Source organism: Patiria miniata, unplaced genomic scaffold (genome assembly GCF_015706575.1).
Source record: "Patiria miniata isolate m_02_andy unplaced genomic scaffold, ASM1570657v1 HiC_scaffold_6, whole genome shotgun sequence".
Lineage (NCBI taxonomy): Eukaryota > Metazoa > Echinodermata > Asteroidea > Valvatida > Asterinidae > Patiria > Patiria miniata.
In genome coordinates this window covers 298,752-320,287 of record NW_024037073.1, presented here as the reverse complement: position 1 = coordinate 320,287, position 21,536 = coordinate 298,752, and the positions used below count along the sequence as shown (strand labels likewise).

General features: G+C 40.2%; 1 protein-coding gene and 1 non-coding gene across 3 annotated transcripts; one reads left to right on the top strand and one right to left on the bottom strand.

Moving 5' to 3' along the window:
- Positions 1-611: 611 nt before the first annotated feature.
- LOC119742626 (tetraspanin-9-like) lies at positions 612-20,912 on the bottom strand. 2 transcript variants are annotated; one of them, XM_038218753.1, is made up of 8 exons: positions 20,806-20,912; positions 12,104-12,208; positions 11,284-11,475; positions 10,188-10,364; positions 5,813-5,962; positions 5,454-5,537; positions 4,402-4,474; positions 612-2,229 (listed from the first exon to the last, which is right to left on the bottom strand). In XM_038218753.1, exons 2-7 carry the CDS (start codon positions 12,164-12,166, stop codon positions 4,409-4,411), a joined length of 732 nt encoding a protein of 243 aa, XP_038074681.1. In that variant the 5' UTR covers positions 12,167-12,208; positions 20,806-20,912; the 3' UTR covers positions 612-2,229; positions 4,402-4,408. The 2 variants fall into 2 exon arrangements, with proteins under 2 accessions (XP_038074681.1, XP_038074680.1); XM_038218752.1 differs by having other exon boundaries at positions 612-4,474.
- Trnal-uag lies at positions 3,768-3,840 on the top strand. Its single transcript has one exon. It is a non-coding gene; the product is annotated as a tRNA-Leu (tRNA).
- Positions 20,913-21,536: the final 624 nt, after the last annotated feature.

Sequence of the window (21,536 nt, the reverse complement as noted above, 5' to 3'; positions counted from 1 at the left end):
ATTGAAAACAGTATAAAATCAACAAAGTTCAGGGCCAAATAACATGCAAGCCGACATCACTGGGGTTTCCTAACCAAAAATTAAATTATTGTCTTAAACTTCATCATTTCATTTCTTTTCAATTTTGGGTAGACTAGCCGATTACATTTTTAAATATTCACACCAAAACAATATCACCTCCCGAAAAGTGATAGTTCCCAAGCCTGGCCTGCATGTAGCCGTTTTACAAGTGGCATCCTTCCACTTTCTCGGGCAAATAGGACCCATTTTTCAACCGTAATTTTATCAAGCCTGCCCTCGGATGGAAGCCCCAAACCCGGGGGGGGGGATCCTTGGCTACTGTACAAATTACACAATAATTCCACCGTTTTTAAAGCCAAACGGTCTCCGTTTTCAAAAGAAACTGTGGGGTCACTTTTTATGCTAATCAGCTCGCGTAGAAATTCTCACTTGAATTAGTTCACTTCACCCTGATTGAGCAACAGTCAACCAATCATAATTGCGAATCGCCAACAGACTATAAGGTGGGGGAGTTAAATATTTCATCGATGGGGGAGTTAAACATTCATCGAGCATCGCTTTGTGCTAAAAGTACGGACACCAACAATTTAATGAGTGACAAGACTATTCGGAACTACGAAGAGACTCGTGTTTATTGACCACTGATTAACCACCTCACAATTCCTAGCAATTACATCTACCGACTATGATCATTATTCTACGACCCAACAGTCACTGCTCACCATCAGAAATGAAGAAAGCACGGTTTGACAACAAGCTGCTTCAATTCAACAATCCAAAGTACCGTACTTTTTTGCTCGTTGAGGAAAACCTCTGGCAATTATGCTTAAACCTTCGTCGGGAAAAGTACAATTGTTAAAGTTTCGGTTTTAATTTAACATTCATACATTGCAAATATATTCCACGCTGACATCAGCTTCCATGACGTCATGAGATGAAGACGTATGGGCCAATGAAACACAATTATGGGCGGGGTCTGAGTAACAGAGACTGCCGACTGTGAATGTGACTCACATGCATAAACAATTATAAACAATGTTCACTTTCCAAATTTCAGCAAAATACACACTGCAAAAACCTGTGGAAAAATGGTCCAAAATTATGTCATATTACAGAAGACAAAACTTACCCTAGTAAAATAGTACAATTCCAATAAACAAGGTAGGTATATGAATCGGCTATACAGTACGAAAATATGAAGGTTTTTTATAAGAAAATATGATTCCAAAGATAAAACCAACAACGTTTCTTTGTAGAAGGGAACAACTTGTCGATTTCGTCATAGTTTTGCAGAATTAATATCAATAAATTCGTCATTTTCTATGATTCATACATTTTTCTTCTCGAGTTTCACGTCATGCATAAGTAGTACATGTATCCACACGTTGCATAGACTCCTTGCAAAACTTTTCAATGCTCGTGCCTTCAGTACGTTTCTATCAGCAGAAGGTGGTGATAAATCAAAGCGACTGGTGTGGGAGACTAGCAGAGTACGGCGTGCACATGAGACAACATTTACGCAAATAGGAATGATTTAAGCAAGCTTCATCATCACAATGATTTTCTAAGTGGAATTAGGCAAAATGATTTTCCTTGAAAATATTGACATATCCAAGATCAGGTTATAATAACAAAGAATATAATACAAATCTGTGCAAGAAACAGTTCTTTTCAAGGCATTCTTTTCAGCATGCAAACAAAAATGATGGCAAAACTTTGTGCAGTGCCCAAGACTTGACAAAGGAAGTAGTACTCATAGCTGCTTATTAGACAAATTTGTTAAAAGAGAATTTGGCTTTCTGGTTACCAGCCAACATGCTATACTGCTTGCAGGCAGTGAAGGACGTTTACCAGCTAATCTCTGCAAAGTAAATTTGCTTACTAGTACTCTAACTGCTTAGTACTTTCACTCAATTTAGGCCCCAAGAGTTAATGACCCATTGTAGCCGCAATTTTTTCCCCCAACTACATTTCAAGTGTTTTTTCCTTATGATATTTCAGGTGAACAAAAAAAAGTTATAAAAAGGATATAAAGATCCATAATGCCCTCCATAACATCACTTCCATATGTGAAGTTAAAGGGGCAAACAAATTTGGAAACAGCCTTTTCATGCAGACCACTCAAGACCACAGATTGGGGGAGTCTCTTTAAAATCTGTTTCAAAAGTTGAATTTCTATTAGTCCCGTTTGCCATTTACACCTGTCATCTAAGAAAATAGATATGAAAAAATAAGAATACATATTTAATACTATAAAGATATAAGTTAAATGACATATATGACCAATATACTACAGTCATAAAATCTACAAAGTTTCAAATAAACGCACGGTTATACTTTGTAGAGGTAAAGGGAGGAAAAGCAAACTAAAAGCCTCAAGCGAAAAAAAGCAGATTGTTTTGAAAAAAAAAAAGTCTTGTAATATTCTGACCTTGATGTACAACACATTTTCTGTACATGCCCCCAAAAATGTAAAAAAACTTTTCCTAGTTCCTAAAAATATGAATCTGTTATGTGTAATGCATATGTAAATATGCAAATGTATGCATAAATTACTGCAGCCACTGCATGCAGTATAAAAACAACCAATTCTGCACTTCTGACTGGATATACCGTAAAGGAATGGTGGTGACTGACCCTAAAACACAACCTTATGCAAATTTATGCAAACACATGCAAATCTATGCACAAACCACCCCACCCCAGTTTTACAGTCATATTAATATATCCTCCCTACCAAGATAATTGCTTTTTGGTGTACACATACAAAAGTTGGCTTTTTCAGCCTCAACAAATAATACCTCGAATTGTGACTGATCAAACTCATACAATATGCTAATGAGCTAATTTAATATTCAAATTCTTGCCTGATTTTTACCTTGTTATCCTATGCCCATGTCAATTTTTAATTTCAATGAAATAACAGTATTACGACAGCTCTCAAAATATTTATTACCACATCATAAGGGTGCAAAAACATCTTGCTGTAAATTACAAAAACCTTTAATAAATATACAAGCAGAGCTACACGTGCGATATTTGCCTAAAACTACACGGACTAGGTCTTGTCGCTAGCTATAAAGTAACTTTTGTTTCGAGTCTATGGTTCCAGCCACATTCAAAATGTGACTTTTAGCCAATCCTGAATCATTAAGTAATGCTGACCTGAGGTCAACTGGCTGGTAACCCAATCATTATTCTAAGAGTTTTAAACACAAATGCAGGGCACCAGTAATTCACTCAGCCAATCAAATTTCTTCAGAGACATTCCAGCAACTTTTACAAATGAATCAACACCATATTTGCCAGTGATTAACATTTTTTCCCAACACTTTTGGCAAACCTGGAACCACAGACTCCGAGACAAACTGCAGAGTAGTACTTTCTATTTTATGCTAAACAATCCAGTGGTTACAAAACCAACACAATTTACACACGGCATCCATGATCCAACAATTTGAAATCCATTAATAATTTTCAAAAAAAGTTCAGTTGAAATATTCTTTCTTTGTAGTACTGTTTAGACCTTTACCGAAAAATATCATCATCGGGGTTTATAACTAAGCAGACATCAGTTTCCACTTACGAATACTAAATGACACACCGAGTTCACAGTGTTTATACGTCGGTGAAAGGCAAAACCTAATATTGATTTACATCACCCCAATACAAATTCCATCTTATGAAAAGTTTAATTGCGGTACCCGCTGCTACATCAGATTTGTATCAGCTAATCCATTCTGGCGAGCTTGGTGGTCGAGTGGTAAGACATCTGCACTAGAAGGCAGGAGGTCGTGGGTTCGAGTCCCACCCGAGTTATTTTTCCAACTTTCGCTCGGAAGGTAACACACTGAGTATACAGTGTTTAAACATCGGTGAAGGGCAAAACTTAATATGGATTACACCACGTCGACACAAATCCATCTTGTGAATAGAATAAATAGATATATTGAATGGTGGGTATATTTCCCTGCCACTGATTTAATACCCCAAAGAAGTGAAATAGTTGGATCAGGGATGGTATACAAGACGTGTAATATTTTATCTTCAGCGCATACACATTATTATGAACAGGTAAAATCTGACAATATCATCAACCAATCGCATCCCTGGTACCACGATACAGATAGAGGGCACCCTATAGCCGACGTTAACCAATCCTTTTACTCAAGAGCGGAGTAGCCAAGTTGAAAGCCACGTCAATTTCATAAAAATTTTAACCCGTAACAAAAAGAAAGTTATAGCTCATCACGTCCATTTTTTAAAATTTGAAAATCCCTTTGACATAATTTTTGTTTTGTTGCTTAGACTGGCTACCGCCAGCACGGCCGGGTACCAGGGATAGGCATGTCTGGTTTCAGACCCATCATAACTACCCACGCGTTGTTTAAGCCTTGGCGTTTTCACGCTTGATGTTGCAGTACAGCACCATAGCAAACACCATGCCCAGGATCTGTGGATATTGAAAATACAAGGAAAAATACTGCTAGAAAATAACGTCAAAAAGGTGAACAAGCATTACATTCACTGTGTGGACATCCGAACAAAAGATGTCCACATAAACCAGGCACATGTACATGTAGCAGCGACGTTGTGTGGACTTGCCCACGTCCACACAAGTTTTTCCTCTCTGGAAAACTGGTTCAGAGGCATTTTTGGGTTAGGTTATCTGTGGCAAAATGAAGAGAAACACTAAAAAGGGAATCATAGAAAAAAAATTGGGTTGAAAGTGTTTTCACAGTTTGAGAACAACGATTTGTTTTACTGGTTTTTCTACACTACACAAAAAACAAACAACTACACAAAAAAGAAAGGAATGTCTACACTATCGTAGGTATGTAAAACAAACATGCGTGTCTGCATGGGTGTGTTTATGGTGTACATCGAGGACCCACACTAGAAGAACTTCTGTATTTGTCCCGGACATGTTCCGTTACAATTCTCATCAGCAACTGCTTGACTCATCGGGGCCGTATCATAAGTCCGACGCCTCATAGGTCCGACGCCTCATGAGTCCGAAATTTCGGACTTATGAGGCGTCGGACTTATGAGGCATAACATTTATTTATTCCGCCTCATAGGTCCGACGCCTCATAAGTCCGACGCCTCATAAGTCCGACAACGGAAAAACGAGGTGTTTCATTTGTCGGACTTACGAGGCGTCGGAGCTATGAGGCGTCGGACTTATGAGGCGTCGGACCTATGAGGCGTCGGACTTATGGGCCTTTATAGGGGATACGATTTTGTCGGATTTATGAGGCGTCGGACCTATGAGGCGTCGGACTTATGAGCGGACCCCGACTCGTCAATACTTACAACTTTGTGGCCAGAATGTTGCAGGATGTTGTTCAGAATACCCGATACCATGTCTGCAACTTGTTATTAAGAACTCGTCCCTGATATCAGTGATAATTGAGACGATCCTAACCTACCTGGAATAAACCGATAGCAATTCCCCCAGCAGCGATGTAGTAGATGGAATCTTCCAGTTTCTTGATCAGCGCTTCTTTGCAACCCTTCAGAATAATAATAATAATAATAATAACAATAATAACAATAATTACCGATAATTGGGTATTAGGGGACATTCCCTTAAACTTGTGCCGACACATTTATTTCCAAATAACCCCTAACTCTAATTTTACCTTATCCTACATGTACCCCCAATTTCGGTATTTTTACTAATTGGACCACAAGCAATCGATCTATAGCCTATTTGCGACAATAATATTTTTGCCTCCAAGTGGAATTAGGGAGACATTGAAATGAGATTATTTCAAATTGAACATACCTTAGAGTATTTTCCAATAAATGTAGGATTTATCCCACATCTATCCGTGCGCAGAGCCTCTACGCAGCAAGAATCTGGGGTTGAGTTAAGTATGTAGCTATCATGGTTGGTTGACCAGTCGCTGATGCCATTCACGCCACAACACTCGAACTGTACACATACACAAAATCAAAATAACATTAATATGTATACGGAGCCTGACTTTAGAATCAACTGCTCGGTTTCTTTGTGACAGCAATGCTCTGTGTGATCTGGGTCAATGTCAGTAATGTATACATGTATGCTGTACAAGATATCCAATCCGCTTCATCCAATGTACGATTATGTCCCTGAGCTGTATGTGCCAGCAAGGAACACTCGGCTTGCATCGTCTCAGTATCCGCTTACTCTGCAGCCGATGAGATGTCGCACCAGCCAGTTCCAGCGTTGTTTCTTGCCCAGTGCCATACAGCTATGGAATTCCTCACATGGTGACATATGTGTAGCAGGCAGGGCGCATACTATTAAGTCAATGGCCAACACGAATCTAAGGTTCATTTAGTTATATCTAGTGTTCCTTGTTATTGTCCAGTTTTTAGACAATCACACATGTTCTTGTTTTCTCGTTCTTTATCGTGATTGTTGTCTCTTGATGGTTTTTGTTTTCTTCGCTGACGCTTCAGGTGCGTGGGTGTTACTGTAAAGCAACTTAGGCCAAATTGAAAAAAAAACATGCTTAGTGTCCCCGCCTGCTTCCTTTTTGGAGGCCGCCTTGGAGTGACATCATTTTGGCCTCTTTGTCTGTTGCATCTCGCCCATATAAAGCTGGTATGTCATTTCCTGAATCCAAGTGGCGGCCATTTAAAAAAAAAATGGCCATCTTAAAATATAGCCCAGTCGGGCGACCATTTTGGTGGAAAAAGGCAGGACACTAAACATGTTTTTTTTTTAAATTTTTTTTTTACTTGGCCTTATTGTGCTTGCACTTTTCCCACACTACCTGTTTTGGACAAAAGTAGGACTTTTGCGGGCTTTCAAGGGAGCTCTGTTTGTGTGCAGTTCAATAATTTATGTCATTTGGAATCTGCACCTGATATATCTTTGTGTGCGATTCAGGCAATGTATTCAGTGGTCGATCTCCCCCCGATTTTCTTTGATGCCTTTATAGGGCACTATCACACAAAAGTGACCACAGCTGCAAAATGTACGAAATATTCCAAAACTACAAGCATCACCATCAAATGTGTCAAATTAAAGGGGACGACAAGATCTTTCATTTGAGTGGTGTGCCAATGAGATGGAATCTAGTTACTTACATGTGTAAGTGTGATTTTCGGTCAAAAAAAGTTGGCTAAAATTGTGGAGTTTTGGTAGTCATTTTGGCACCTTGTTTTAACACCCAAAATGTGACTGTTGGGCAAAAAAAAAAAAATAAGTCGGTCTCTGGTCAGCGCGCGTGTCGATTTTAATCATGCGCGTCAATCTTTTTTTTCCCCAAAATGTTCCGCGGTAGCTCCAACAGCGCCCTCTATTGCCGCACCTCCTCAATTTTTTTTTACCAAAGAGCACCAAGGAATGGGAAATTGCACCAAAGCAAATGATCGAGAGCACCAAGGCAAATTATGGAGGACACCAATGTACATGAGGACACCAACAAAGCAAAATAGTACCCCACCTTGTCTGTACAATCCAAGCTTGAAGAAAAGAAAAAAAAAGCAAAAAAAAAAAAAAAAGCCGCGTCGCTGCGTCAATTCCGGAACTTTGGTCTGACCAGAAACCGAATATTTTTTTTTTTGGCCTTATTGAGCGTTTGTGTGATTAAGGCAGAGAGAAAGTCTCATATCATAAGAGAAGAGTTTCTTTATGTTGCAGTTCATCAAACTCAGATTTTAAGCGTGTTAGAAAACATGAAGACAAAGTAACGTGAGTGACGTAATGTGACGTAATGTGAGTGACTTAACGTGAGTGACGTAACGTGAGTGATGGTACCTCCCTGTAATCTAACGTCCCTTGCATCTAAAATACACGCTTGTTTGATTCAAAATGAGTTTTTATATCTAGCTATGGGTTGAATGAAAGGTAAAGTAATGTTACTTCTGTGTTGCAGACTACAGTTTGAGAAGACTGTAACAGCACAATTGCAGGACAATTTTTCATGTCCTTTTTTGTAATTTAAGTTGCGGCCAACAAAACACATGTTTTCAAAAACGGTGAATGAATGGATTGAATTTTTCTGTCCATTTTTTAGTACACCTTACGCCAAGGTTGTTGTATGGCTGGTTTAAAGATATAGTCCATCATTTGTGATTTGTGCATTTTTTTCGTTTGAAGCAACAAAAGTGATCAAAATCTAATGAAGGATACTGAACAACTAACCTGATGAAGTTTCAGCTCAGCTTCAGCTGTATATTCCGAGAAAAACAGCATTCTAGGATCTCAATTTCAAATCAAAAGTTGCTGAATCATGTTTTAAATTGGGCCTGAATTCAGCATCCGAGACGCGTTCTCACTGAGCCGATTGCAGCTATATGCAATGTCACGTACCGATCCGACGAATTATAGCAACCGCGCGTGCGTCGTGCCAATGCTTGCGCGCACTTCGCTGAATAACAAAGTGAACTACTAATTTAAAGTTTCCTACGGTGCTTCTTAAGACGCACCGTTGGAAAGGCCTTCTTTTGTTGATTACTTCAAAATGACAGCTTGCCAGAAAGAATAATTTCACAGGGAGTTTAGTCCACTTACTATCTTTCAACCAAGTATGTTCTTCAACATTAATTATGCCAGTTACTTTTCGGATGGCTGCAAATGATGGAATATAGGTTTAATTCAGCTTGATCAAATACCTTTGAAGCAGTGAGAGGTCAAAGTAGCCTCATTGCATATGTAAGGTGAGTGACAGTGGGGTTGCCCTTTAACGCATTGCCAACGATGCCCGACGCTCACGCAATGACGCTGTATGTACACTCAGAATAAATTTAGTCATGCATAATAGTGCTTCACAAGGCTCTTGAATTATTATTATAATTATGATCGTTATGGTTTACGATCACCATATAGCAGCTCAAAAGATGAATTGCACAGCACAGTGATTTACAATGAAAAGGTAAAAATATTAAAAATTAAACACAATTCAAGAGAAATTAAACATCCGCAAATACAATCCATTATTCTAAATATAAATCACTCTTGGATAATAGTAATTAAAACATTTAACCAGATATAAATTCTATGTTGAGCTATTGATGAGTCTGGTGAAATAGGGTACTGGGCTATTTCTAAATCTCTTGGATGAGATGGGATATTCCTCAAAGTGTTCCACTCGATCAAAGCTGGCAGGCCAGTAAAATCGGTCCGAGATCGGGCCTAATCACGATTTGCATGCCCTCAAATTCTTCAGTATTTGAGCAATTTTTGTGAAATTTGGATAAAATTGGGGAGCTAAAAGCCTTCTATTTTTCAAAGCGCTTTACATTATTATAACCCCTGATCTTTGCACTAATTAAATATCCAAATACCATCTCAGATCCCTGGGGAGTATACAGCTCGATGCTGCCTGTTAGGCGCAAGGAAGCTAATTCAACCACAATAACCATCTCTGCCCTCACAGGTACCCATTTACTCCTGGGTGGAGACAAGCAATGAGTGACAAAGTGCCTTGCCCATGGGCACACATACCAGAACCCCAGGCTGGACTGGAACCTACAACCCACAGAATTACCTATGGTAGTACAGGGCGAGTCAACAAAAGCGGAACCCAAACCCCGAAAATCACATTTCATTTTTTTAAAAATATGTAGCACCAAACATAATATTGACTGGAAAGCCAATTTCATCTATTGTTAGATGAAAAAATTACTGAAATTACTCAATCCGTTCAAAGAATATCACCATTTACACACAATGACCCTAAAACCTCTTTCGTCCAAAAATGCGATTTCAAGAATTATTGTCACAATTGTCTTCCAACATCACCAGCTATAAAACCTCTGTTTAAAAGTAAAAAATATTCAACAAAGTCCTTTTGAAGGCCCGTCTTTTAAAAAATCTGGATTTATATATCATATTGTTTGCCTAACCAAGATATTGTGTACCACACTTGTCGACAGTTGTTAAAACAAGTATTCTGTGTCATTTTCTTTCTTGTTCCAAACATTCAGAATATACACTGAACTGCTTTTTTGTTGTTGGATGAAACAGCTTTTAGGGTTATTGCGTTTAAATGGTGATATTCTTTGAGCGGATTGAGCAATTTCAGTAATTTTTCTCTAAAAGTAGCTTATGAGATAGGATTTCCAGTCATTATTATGTATGGTGCTACATATTTTTTCAAATATGAAATATGTTTTTTGGGGTTTGGGTTCTGCTTTTTTTGACTGCAACCACTGGGTCTTACCTCCGTCTGCAGCCTATCCCAGCCAGATGTAAGCCCCGCCTGGCCATCCTTGCCATAATTCTTCATTCCATTGGCCAGGTCATCAGTCACTACAGTCTCCACCTGTCCCTTGTAGATGAAACCAACGATGCCGGCCACAACCTCCAGAAGGAAGATCAGCAGCAGGAAGATGAAGAACTACAAGGAGAGAAAGGAAACAGGACTCAAGAAGGCAGCTCCGTAAGCATCCAGGAGAAGTTGCGGTAGGCCTATAGACAAATCCGGCAGAAGCCATTCTCTGCGGTGGCGCAAAGCTTGCATGAGTTGCACTCAGGTAGCACATGCACTCCGGGCTCCTTTGACCAATAGGAATAGTAAAATGTGTGTGCGCCTCGTCTTTAAGAATGCATGCAGCATGTGCGTGAGCGTGACACCACCGCAGTAAAAGCTTCTCATTCTGGTCGCCGGATTCCACTAAAGGTTCCGATTGCATGACATCAAAGTACAACATGGCCATCAGGTTTTCTCGTGATTGGCTACCTTACAGCTGGCAAGTGTCTGGTTAACCTAGACGGTAGGGCTTATTTTCAAGTAAAACAACCACAAATTAAAAACCTCCTGATATTTAAGCAGTCACAGACAGTCGAAATTCACTTACACTTCCCCTGCTATGCTTTTCAGATCATAGTGTCAAGCAAGCACTGTGACTAGTCATTTGAACTGGGTTAACCGATAAAGCAGGCACGTTGTGGGCACAGCTGTTTTATCACTCACCCTGGAGTCAAAGCATAGCTGTATTAAGTTTAAACAGTCCCAGCCAGTCAATCCTGCTTTATGTAGGCTGGGAGCTCTCAACTGTTGAAAACGGTCACTTGATTGATTTTGACTGCAAGGACAACTTGGCATAGAATGGATGTTTGCATAGGCTAGGAGGGTTATTCAAATTGCGTAATGTTCACTACTGTCGGTATACTTCACACAAAAGTGAAACTAATTTCATGACGTCAACTACTGAATTTTCATTGTGACACTCCCCATTACCCCGACGAATTCACTTCAGCACTGAAAAGAATTCCAATTCCACTCTTTGACCCAACCTAAGCTGGGTGTTACTCACCAGCAGGAGCAGGCAAGCACTCTCCTTGATGGCACCGCAGCATCCCAAGAAGGCCACAAACATGACGATGATACCGGCTGCGATGCAAACATTGGCGGCGTTCAGGAACGGCAGGTCTGGAATCAGCGTGGCAAAACCGCCTTCCTTGACATGAAGGACGATACCCAGGGCCAGAATGGCACAGCCCGAGATCTGTGAACGATACAAAGGAAGATACGGAACATGTGGCCTGTGTTTTACCTGGTCAACCGACTGGTTGCTTGGCTGCTAAAATGGCTGCTACACTGACTGATGAAACAGCTGCTAAATTGGGGGAAAGTACTTGCTTAAGTATCTACCAGATTGGCTTGTGAAATGGCTGCCAAACATGCTCATAAATGGATGCCCAAATTAGGTGCTAAATTGGTGATTGAAGTGGCTGCTAAAATGGTAATTAAAATGGCTGGTGAAATGGCTGCTAAAGTGGTCAGTGAAATGGCCGCTAAATGTTCTTGTGAAATGATTGCTATAATTACCAGCTAAAGAGAATTGCCATTCTCTGACCTGTTATTCATTTGGTTGACAAGTAAATTGGCTTGTTAAATGGCTTGCTATTTGAATGAATAGAAATGTATATAAATAGTTGGCTTGTGTAAACTGGCTGTCATATTTTCCTCTTAAGTCAAAATACGTAAAAATTGTATCTTAGTTGATGCTTTTTGCTGGGTCAAGTGGCTTACATAACATATGTTGGCTTCCAAAGTGGCCATTGTAACTGGCCTGTAAATTTGGCTCGTGAGTTTTCCAACAACAATGAATTCTTGGATAAACATCAACTTACAAAGAACAGGAGGTTGAAGATGAACACCAGATACTTGATGCACTTGGCACACCCTTCCACCATCTTGAAGTTTCTTATTTCTTCACAGCTTCGTCAACAAAAGATCTGAAAAGTTTTAAAAGAAAACACGAAGCTTGATCAAAGAAGAGTTCAATGTAATATACCGGTTTGCTTTTGCTGTAATTTTCAGAAATGGATTGATTCGGGGGTTAGTATTTTATAACAAATATTGTTACAATGTTTAAAGTTTTGTGTGTTTATATATGTTGGAAAAACCAAGAATTGGGGAATTGTTACAATGTGGGTCAGTGAACCAGACTATTGTACCTGACTTGCACCCGATTGCAAACAAAATGTGGACTAACTAAATTTGGTAAATTAGGGGCAGTATTTGAAAAAAGGCAGTTTTTTTCCAACGATGGTTGGCCGACAATCGTTGGAAATTGAAACAAAAATTCCACTTATTTTGAAAATGACAGCACACCAGGTGCCATGATTTCACAGGATGCTAGAGACTATTATGCACTCACAGTCAAGTTACATATTTCCATTAATAATTTGGCATTTTTTCTTTTTTTGCAAATGTTGTAAATTACCATTTTGTGGCCAAATTCTGGGTAATTTCAGAAGACATAGTTATTTATGTTGGTCCCCGAGGGCTGCCTCAAGTCATACCTATGGTATCTCGCTGACACACTGACTGATAGTGAGTCAGTGAGAGTCAGATGTGTTTATTCCAGTCAATCCAACCCACAATACCAACAGACCAGTAGCCAAAAGACGTGGACCACACCAATTCATCAAATTCCCAGCCAGAACAGAGAAACATGTATTATCTCTTACCCCCCCCCCCCACCCAATATAACACCCAAGAAAATACATGTACTTGTCAGTTGATTGGAGGATTATAGGTCAAGCAGCATTCATTAATCGAACCATGGACCATTGCAGGGCCGGCCTACGTCATAAGCATGCATGTTTGGTGCCATTCACCATGTATTTTCATCCCATCCCTTTTGATCTATTGGACGCTGCGTGCACGCTAAGACGAGCAGCTATACCCGCTACATGATCTTTGTGCTATTTAGACCATATCATGCATTATAGAAGTACAAACCAAAAAGAAAGTCCCCCCCCCCCTTAATACTTGTTTGTCTAACTCAAAAACTAATGGGCACATCTTGCTAAAATGACGACTGATCAGAACAGAAATCCCTTAGCAATCCAGCCATACTCTTTGGCCGAAAACAGTGATAATGTGTACACAATTTGGCAATTTATGACAAATGGTACCGAAAAAAAGTTGCACTTTTGTATACGTGCAAGGCGAGCGTGAACCACAACTTGCACATATACAAAAGTGCAACTGTTTTCAGTATCATTTGTCATAAATTGCTTAAATTTGTACACGTTATCACTGTTTTGGGCCAAATAAAATGTGGCTGGATTGCTAAGGAATTTCTGTACTGATTAGTCGTTATTTGAGCGAGAGGTGCTCAGTAGTTTTTGAGTTAGACAAAAAGTATTGGAAGGGGGGCTTTCTTTTTTGGTTGAGTGTAGATTGTCACTTGTGAGTGGGGCTGTGCTCTTGTAAAGGATGGCCCAGTAACATGATTTATTTCTTTAAAAAAAACACCAATACAAATGAAGTATTAATAAGTAAAAAGAGCATGTTCTTCCACTCATCTAAAAAAGGAATTACTGAAATTTATACATGCTATTAGAAGTTATGCATGTTTTACCGAAAGAACCTATTTTTACAGCAATCCGTGGACTGCCATTGTAACTTTGGAAGCTATGAGCCGCTGATTGAGAATTACACACAAACATTCAAATACAAATGAGATTTTGTTCATTTGAGTCAAGACACATTTTTGAACAGTCAGATTTTTTGTTTTGAATACATATGTGGAATAAGTCAACTTTTTGTTTTCCTGAAATATTGCGGGCGTTTTGGGTCTGTTTTCCTTTGCAAGTTTTCGTTCATTCATGGAGGTGGGAAAACATCCATATTCATTGTGTGAAATGTTTATTCATCAGTTTGTAGAATGGGAAATGATCAGTGGCCAGACAGCAGAATTTTGTGAATTTCTTTTATTTATATAGACATAACTTGGGAATACATGCAAATTCGGTGAAACTTTCACTGTTACTGGTGAATTACAAGTACTTTTTCCCTTTGTTACTTTTATGAAATGGAGCGAGCAACATTTTTTTGAAAATGTCTTTTTTTTAATTCGGTCACCTTTGACTCGCCCTGTAATGAATGGGGAAATCTGGTCAACTGTCTAGACCAAAATTATGAAAAGAATTTTAGGTAAAAAAGCTATTCAGAGAATCAATTGAATGGAATTGCGTGCACTCTGGCAGGTTGACTGGGCTTAACTAATCTTGTTAGCGCTCCATACAGGTTGAATTTGTTTGCAAATATTACAACCATAGTTCCCAACTTTGGCCTCGACGCATTATCCGAAGGACTTCCATAAAAATGAAATTTAATGAAACAGGAAAAAGTAATACTTGGAGCCTTGAGGTCTAGAATAACACAAAGGCGTCGTCGCTGCACAGGCGTTCCGCATGGCTGACAGTGCGTGTGACATGAACAGCCCCAGCACTTCAGACCAACAACAACCCCACTAACTAAACACAGACTTCCAATTTTCAACCCACGCTAAACTTCCTTTTATAAATTTCAAAAGAGGAAGTTTGCTTGCTTGTTCCTGTATGCTGGAGTTAATAACGGGCATGTTGTTGGCAAACCAACCACTGTGGGATATTCCAAATAGTGTTTTTTCGTTTTAGACAGTTCATACCCATGGTATAGACAGTAAGGCCAAAAAAAAGTCTCCGGTTTCTGGTATGCGCGCGCGTCGCCGTAGCCATGCGCGTCGGCAAAATGAAAAATTTTTTTTTTCAATGAAAGATGATGTCTCAAAACCGCCAAACTCACTGGTTTGAAATTGAATAGAATCCTGCTGCTGCACAATTTTAACGTGTTTTTAGATGGGGTTATGATCGAGAATAAGCTTTATGTGGCCTCTCTGGACTCCCATATATTTGCACTAAGTTTAGTCGGGCACCATTTGCAGTCATCAGCCGACATTTGAAGCAAAAAAGTCGGGTAAAAAAAAAAAAAAAAACGCGTCGCCGCACCACTTTTTGGACAAGCTCCATACCAGAAACCGGAGACTTTTTTTTTTTGGCCTAAACATAACATGTCCTTTCCAAAACAATAAGTCCCTCCAACTTGGCCCATCCAATCATTGCCAAGACTGTTCTTATGCTTTCATTATTACTAATGAACAAGATAGGTTACACATTCAGCCAAAAATCATTTAGTTGTCAATTAGCGAGGCAGCATTTTTCCCCCTCTTGTAAATTCTGGTATATTGGTTAGGCCAAAAAAAAAATAGTTCTGCTTCCGATTACATGGCATTCCAAAATAGGGTAGGTAGGTAGGTAAATTATTTTTTTTTGCTAATTTTTTGTGTGTACAATCATATTGAAGCGTCTGCGTGTAGTCAAGGGCAAAAGGTAGAAATTGATGGTTTTGGGTAATTTTTCCTCATTTTTCCAATAAAAAAGTTAGGGTAGGGGCTGTCAGAATAGGGTAGGTAGGGAAACCGGAAGCAGAACTATTATTTTTTTTTGCCTTATTACAACAATGCACGTGGAAATACAACTAAACTGTTCAGTGTTCAGATGTTGCAATGGATGTTGTCGTCTTTGTTCAATTTCTATGCCCTATATCACGTCCCCTACAGTCAGCCAGGGTGGTAACTTTGAGTAGCCTAACAAACACGTTGTAGTGCACGCATGGACATTTTCAACCACCAAGTTTTAGTGGTATTCAAATCCAGTTTAACTTAAAAGGGAAGATACAACATTTGCAACCATCAAAAAATGAAATGATCAAATTATCACGAAATACCATACTGGATTGCTAGGAAATGACAGTCTAAAGCAACCTGTAAAGTCGTGGCTCCTGGTGTGCTGACATTTTCAAGAAAATTTGTATTTTTCCAACGCTGGTCGGCCGACCAGCGTTGGAGAAAACTGGATTTTGTTCAAAAACAGCTCCTACTTTTTCATATTTAGTTGTTCCGCATTTTCTTTGCAATTGATTACACACCTGTGAAGGGGTACAAGCCTGCTTGATTCTCTGACCTTACAATTCCCCGAAGTCTATTAATTGCTCCGTTTCATGTTAAGTGGGGTCAGGGAACCAGACTACAAGAACAAGATAGATAGGTTTTTTGGTTTTTGCAGCATCTACAAGCCCAAAACGTGAAACAAGTCAGTTTAACAATATTTGCTTTAGCATAGGCCTACTAATCCTCCAAATCCATTTATTTCTGAAAATTGCAGCAAAAGCAAATGTTGTACATTCCCTTCAATTGGTTTACCTGTGGATTTTCATATATCGAAGTGCATGGCAATGTTAAATCAAGCAAGCCCATGTCAGTGTTATTAACATTATCTCCCTTGGCCTTTTTGCTACATGTACATGTAGGATGTAGCCTCAATCCTGCAAAATCCTCCAATTGGTCTCATGGAAAAATAACACAGCCTCAATCCTGCAAATTCCTCCATTATTTCTTGACTATAGTCCATGGTGGGGTGACCATTGCCTGAATCCTACAAAATCCTGCTGCAGTGACTGTCAATATGTTGAGGCTTGGCCAGTGACATCCTGGAGCAGTACGGAGGATTTCAAGCACAATCCAGGCCTACATTTATGCATGGCTGAGCAAAAACAAAACAAGGTCCGACCTAAGACCTTGACAAAGTGCATCCTATGAAATCAGTAACATACTTTTGCCATGTAACCTCGATCCTCCAAATTTCTAGAGATTTGCCATTTGTTTTATGCCAGAAGGTTTTAAATCTTCCACCTCTGACTATGATATTCCAATACATTTTGTTTAGAAAAAAAGTCTCTAAGGCATTTTAAAGTTCTTACAAGAACTATTACAGCTCAAAGGTCATTTTATGTTTTCTAACAAAATTGGAATTGTTTCTCAGTCCCAAATTCATGTCTTTTCAACATTTCTGCGATGACTGAGCTTCGTTGAATAACGTACAATGCAAAAAGTGGTGTCAGAATGCAACGTTCTTTCCTTTCCCGTACGATCCTGCAAATTTGCATGTACTGAGCTCAGGGCTGTACACACAGCACATTAACATGCTTCATATTCTTGATATGGGTAGATAAGCAAAGCAACACTTTTGGTTTCTGTGTTAGGCACAATTATGCTTAAAAACTCCTGAAATTGGCCTTGGTAGTAAAAGTGAACTGCCCACAGCATATAACATGCTACATTGTATTCTTGGTACGGGTAGGTAACCATGCAAAGCAACACTTTTGGTTTCTGTGTTAGGCACAATTATGCTTAACAACTCCGTGAATTGGCCTTGGTGGTAAAAGTGAACTGCCCACTCACAGATAACCTTGTACGACCCACTAACCCAACAAAACAAAAACCCACACACCAGCTTGAACAAAACCAAAGACTCTAGCGTAAACTTCCAGCCTATCACACCCACTTGTGTGTGCATTTGGTGAGCAGGTTCACATGCCATGGTTGTACACTGTACGAGCCGTGCAGTCTTTTGCATTGGGTTGGCACACCTCCAGAATCCAAGTCAGAAATATGTGCGTGCAGTTTCACATATGGTGTTGGAATTTGCCAGGATGGGTGGTTCCTAGTAAATCATGCTAGGGAGTTTAGTTAGCGTTAAATGGATGCTTTTGCTGTAACAGGGAAACTTGTGCATGAACAGTGATCATGTGTCTTCCATAGCTTATACGCTATGTTCTCAAACAGCAGAGGGCGCTCTTTCTCTTTGGCTTTAAGCACCACAGCAAAGAATGGGATCATATATCGCATAATGAATGCACATTGCACTTTTTATACTTTTTGTCTTTGGTTGCTAAAATCAATAACCATGGAGGAATAAAAACAATGCCTCCATGGACCAAACAAAGACAAACTTTGAAAAAAGGGACTTCTAGTGCCCAGTTTTAATACCGAGTCCAGCCCGTCCTTGGGGCGGATGTCTATTTTTTGTGAAATTTTGTTAAACTTTTGATATGCAAACGTGTGTAAACGAATCTGGGAATTTCACAAAAAATAGACATCTCAAAAAGGCAGCACAAAGAGGGTGAGTATGCTTCTAAAGCAAAAATAAACTACAAACTAAGCCTAAATGTGAAAATCAAAATTTGACAAAGTTCGACATGTTTTTGTACATGGTGGAAGTGTGGCCTTTATTTACGGAGGAAGTCCAGTAAATTGGGAACATTTATGGGCTAGGCAGGGCCCCGTTATTAAAACTCCACTTTTATTTTAAAGTTAGTCCCCCCCCCCCCCTATTGATTTTCCAAACTAGTTGGCAACATTTAGCCCCATAAATGTGGCCTATTTACTGGACTACCTCCGTAAACATAGGCCACACATCCACATGTACAAAAACGTATCGCACTTTGCCAAATTTTGATTTTCACATTTAGGCTTAGTTTGTAAGGTTTTTTTTGCTTTAGAAGCATACTCACCCTCTATATAGGCTAATCAGAAAGTGCTGCCTTTTTGTCTATTTTTTGTGAAATTTCCAGATTCATTTGCACACGTTTGCGTATCAAAATTTCAACATGAAATTTCACAAAAATTAGACATCTGAAAAAGGCAGCACTTTCTGATTAGCCTATAAAGAGGGTGGGTAGGCTTCTAAAGCAAAAAAAACCTACAAACTAATCCTAATGTGAAAATCAAAATTTGGCAAAGTGCGACACGTTTTTATACATGTGGATATGTGGCCTATGTTCACGGAGGTAGTCCAGTAAATTGGCCACATTTATGGGGCTAGCAACATTAAGAACAATGGGAACGATACTTCTAAGTTCTAGTTCTAGAATTAGAAGTATGGCAAATGTATGGGAAAGTATGTACTTGCATGTCACTATGTCTATTCTGTTTCTGTTTCTGTTCCATAAAACGTTAAACGTACAAACACCTACATGACCTAAGGTTGACGGTTGATGAATAATTTACAAATAAACACAACTTCTTTGGCAGTGTATATTCTAGACTATAGAGAGTCGAGTGAGTTTCTTTACCCTCATGGGGGCCTGGACTTTGCTTTGTACACAACCGCTGAAGTGGCGTCTAATTCTCGACATGCTGGAGGCCTAGTCCGAGTAACTTGGACCCAACTTATCGCCTTTTTTAACATTTGGACATGGTCTGGCGCCAGACTAGCTGGAGTTACCCAGCCCTGAGTTTTATCATTGGGTTGTCTATAAGGGCTGGAGCGAATTTTTCTCGTAACTTGTAGTATTTGCAAAAATTTTTGGAAAATGTTCAATTTTGTCCCCGTTACACACTAATTGCAACTGCAACTCACCCCAAACTTGCCTGGAATAACCATTACACAGGTCCTTGAAGTAAAAAACGATCCACGATGAAGATTCAGCCTACAATTGCAGTGAAAACAGGAGGAATAACCGCTAACTTGACAACCTTGCTGGATTGGCCAGGACCGCAATTGGTTTGTGCACAAAAAAAATTGTGTACAATGAATGGCGGTCGATTAACAGGCACAGAGAGCGATCGCTGTCAACTACTCGTTTTTGCCGGCTGCGCTGGCTGTTGGCGCATGACGTTACGCGGAAGCGTAACACCCGATGACTGTTTCATGCACTAATATGAGGTTTACCACTCGCATCACAGCTTTGGTACTGGAACCGCAACCAATAGTGCATGAAACAGTCATCGGGTGTTACGCTTCCGCGTGACGTCATGCGCCAACAGCCAGCGCAGCCGGCAAAACGAGTAGTTGACAGCGATCGCTCTCTCTGTGCCTGTTAATCGACCGCCATTCATTGTACACAATTTTTTTGTGCACAAACCAATTGCGGTCCTGGCCAATCCAGCAAGGTTGTCAAGTTAGCGGTTATTCCTCCTGTTTTCACTGCAATTGTAGGCTGAATCTTCATCGTGGATCGTTTTTTACTTCAAGGACCTGTGTAATGGTTATTCCAGGCAAGTTTGGGGTGAGTTGCAGTTGCAATTAGTGTGTAACGGGGACAAAATTGAACATTTTCCAAATTTTTTTGCAAATACTACAAGTTACGAGAAAAATTCGCTCCAGCCCTAGATTACAACCCAATGATAAAACTCAGGGCTGGGTAACTCCAGCTAGCGCCAGACCATGTCCAAATGTTAAAAAAGGCGATAAGTTGGGTCCAAGTTACTCGGACTACTGGAGGCCTAACTATACACATTCTTTCCCATTTTGGAATGATAAACTTATTAAGATATCCCTGACTATACATGCTATAAATAATTTTGACCAAAACAAGTAAATGGTGGCCCTACACTTCACCATCGCTAGCACTAGCAGTACGTGTAGTATTGGTGGATCACGCTAAGCCTTTTTCTATGGCCTCGCACAGGTATCATCATGGAGCTTGGAACATGTACATGTACATGTATGTATGTGTAGGTAGGCCCACCTAAACGAAATTTATTACTGCAACAATGCCAATGTTACTGTTATTGTTAATCAGTAGCATGACAAGTGAAGTACTGAAGTGGGCATAGAGCTGGTTATTCCAAGATACACAATCAGCCACTTTTCATGTTTTATTTTTTTTTTCCAAAGGTGTATTTTATTGTCTAATAAATATGCATTTTTCTCACCAAATCCACCCGCAGTTTTCCGATTAGACCTCCAAACGCTGCTAGCTGCACTCATCGTATGCGACAATATGCGCGCTAGCCCTAATTTTTGATGCATCGGCTCGACCATTTTGTAAACAGGGGCATTATCTTCTTCGCCTTTCTTGCGCATCCTCATTTATCAATAAGTAAAGGCATTTTATTGCTCCTTGGAAACACTGAAATCAGTGGCGGATCCAGTAGGGTGTGGAGGGGGTACCCCACCCCGGCAGAGATCGAAATGTTCTTGGAGAAGGATATTTTTTTCAGTAGAGAGAGCCCCTTCGCCCCCCGCGGCACACCCTCCGCTCGGCCCCGGCATGGCACATCTGTAGCCTCCTGGGATGGGTCCGCCCTTGGAAATGGGTGATTCCATAAAGGGGGCCAATGAATTTTGCTTTTCCTCAATAATTGTTTATTTCCCTAGTATTACCAAAAGTGAAATATATACAAATGATTTTACTTGCTCAAATTATAGTACCTTAACGCAAATATCTGGTAGCAAAGGATGAAACAATTGACTAATTTCCCGACAGTGTGGGCAGTGGCGTAGCCAGGAATTTTTCAGTGGGGGGGGGGGGGGGGGGGGGGGGGGGGGGGGGGGGGGGGGGGGGGGGGGGGGGGGGGGGGGGGGGGGGGGGGGGGGGGGGGGGGGGGGGGGGGGGGGGGGGGGGGGGGGGGGGGGGGGGGGGGGGGGGGGGGGGGGGGGGGGG

What these genes read in the sequence shown, in the direction of transcription:
- LOC119742626 (XM_038218752.1), bottom strand. Translation starts at nt 12,166, where the DNA reads ATGGTGGAAGGGTGTGCCAAGTGCATCAAGTATCTGGTGTTCATCTTC. An exon ending in TCTTCAACCTCCTGTTCTTT is followed by an intron (nt 11,476 to 12,103) that starts GTAAGTTGATGT and finishes TATCGTTCACAG; the next exon opens with ATCTCGGGCTGTGCCATTCT. An exon ending in TTGCTATCGGTTTATTCCAG is followed by an intron (nt 4,475 to 5,453) that starts GTAGGTTAGGAT and finishes CAATATCCACAG; the next exon opens with ATCCTGGGCATGGTGTTTGC.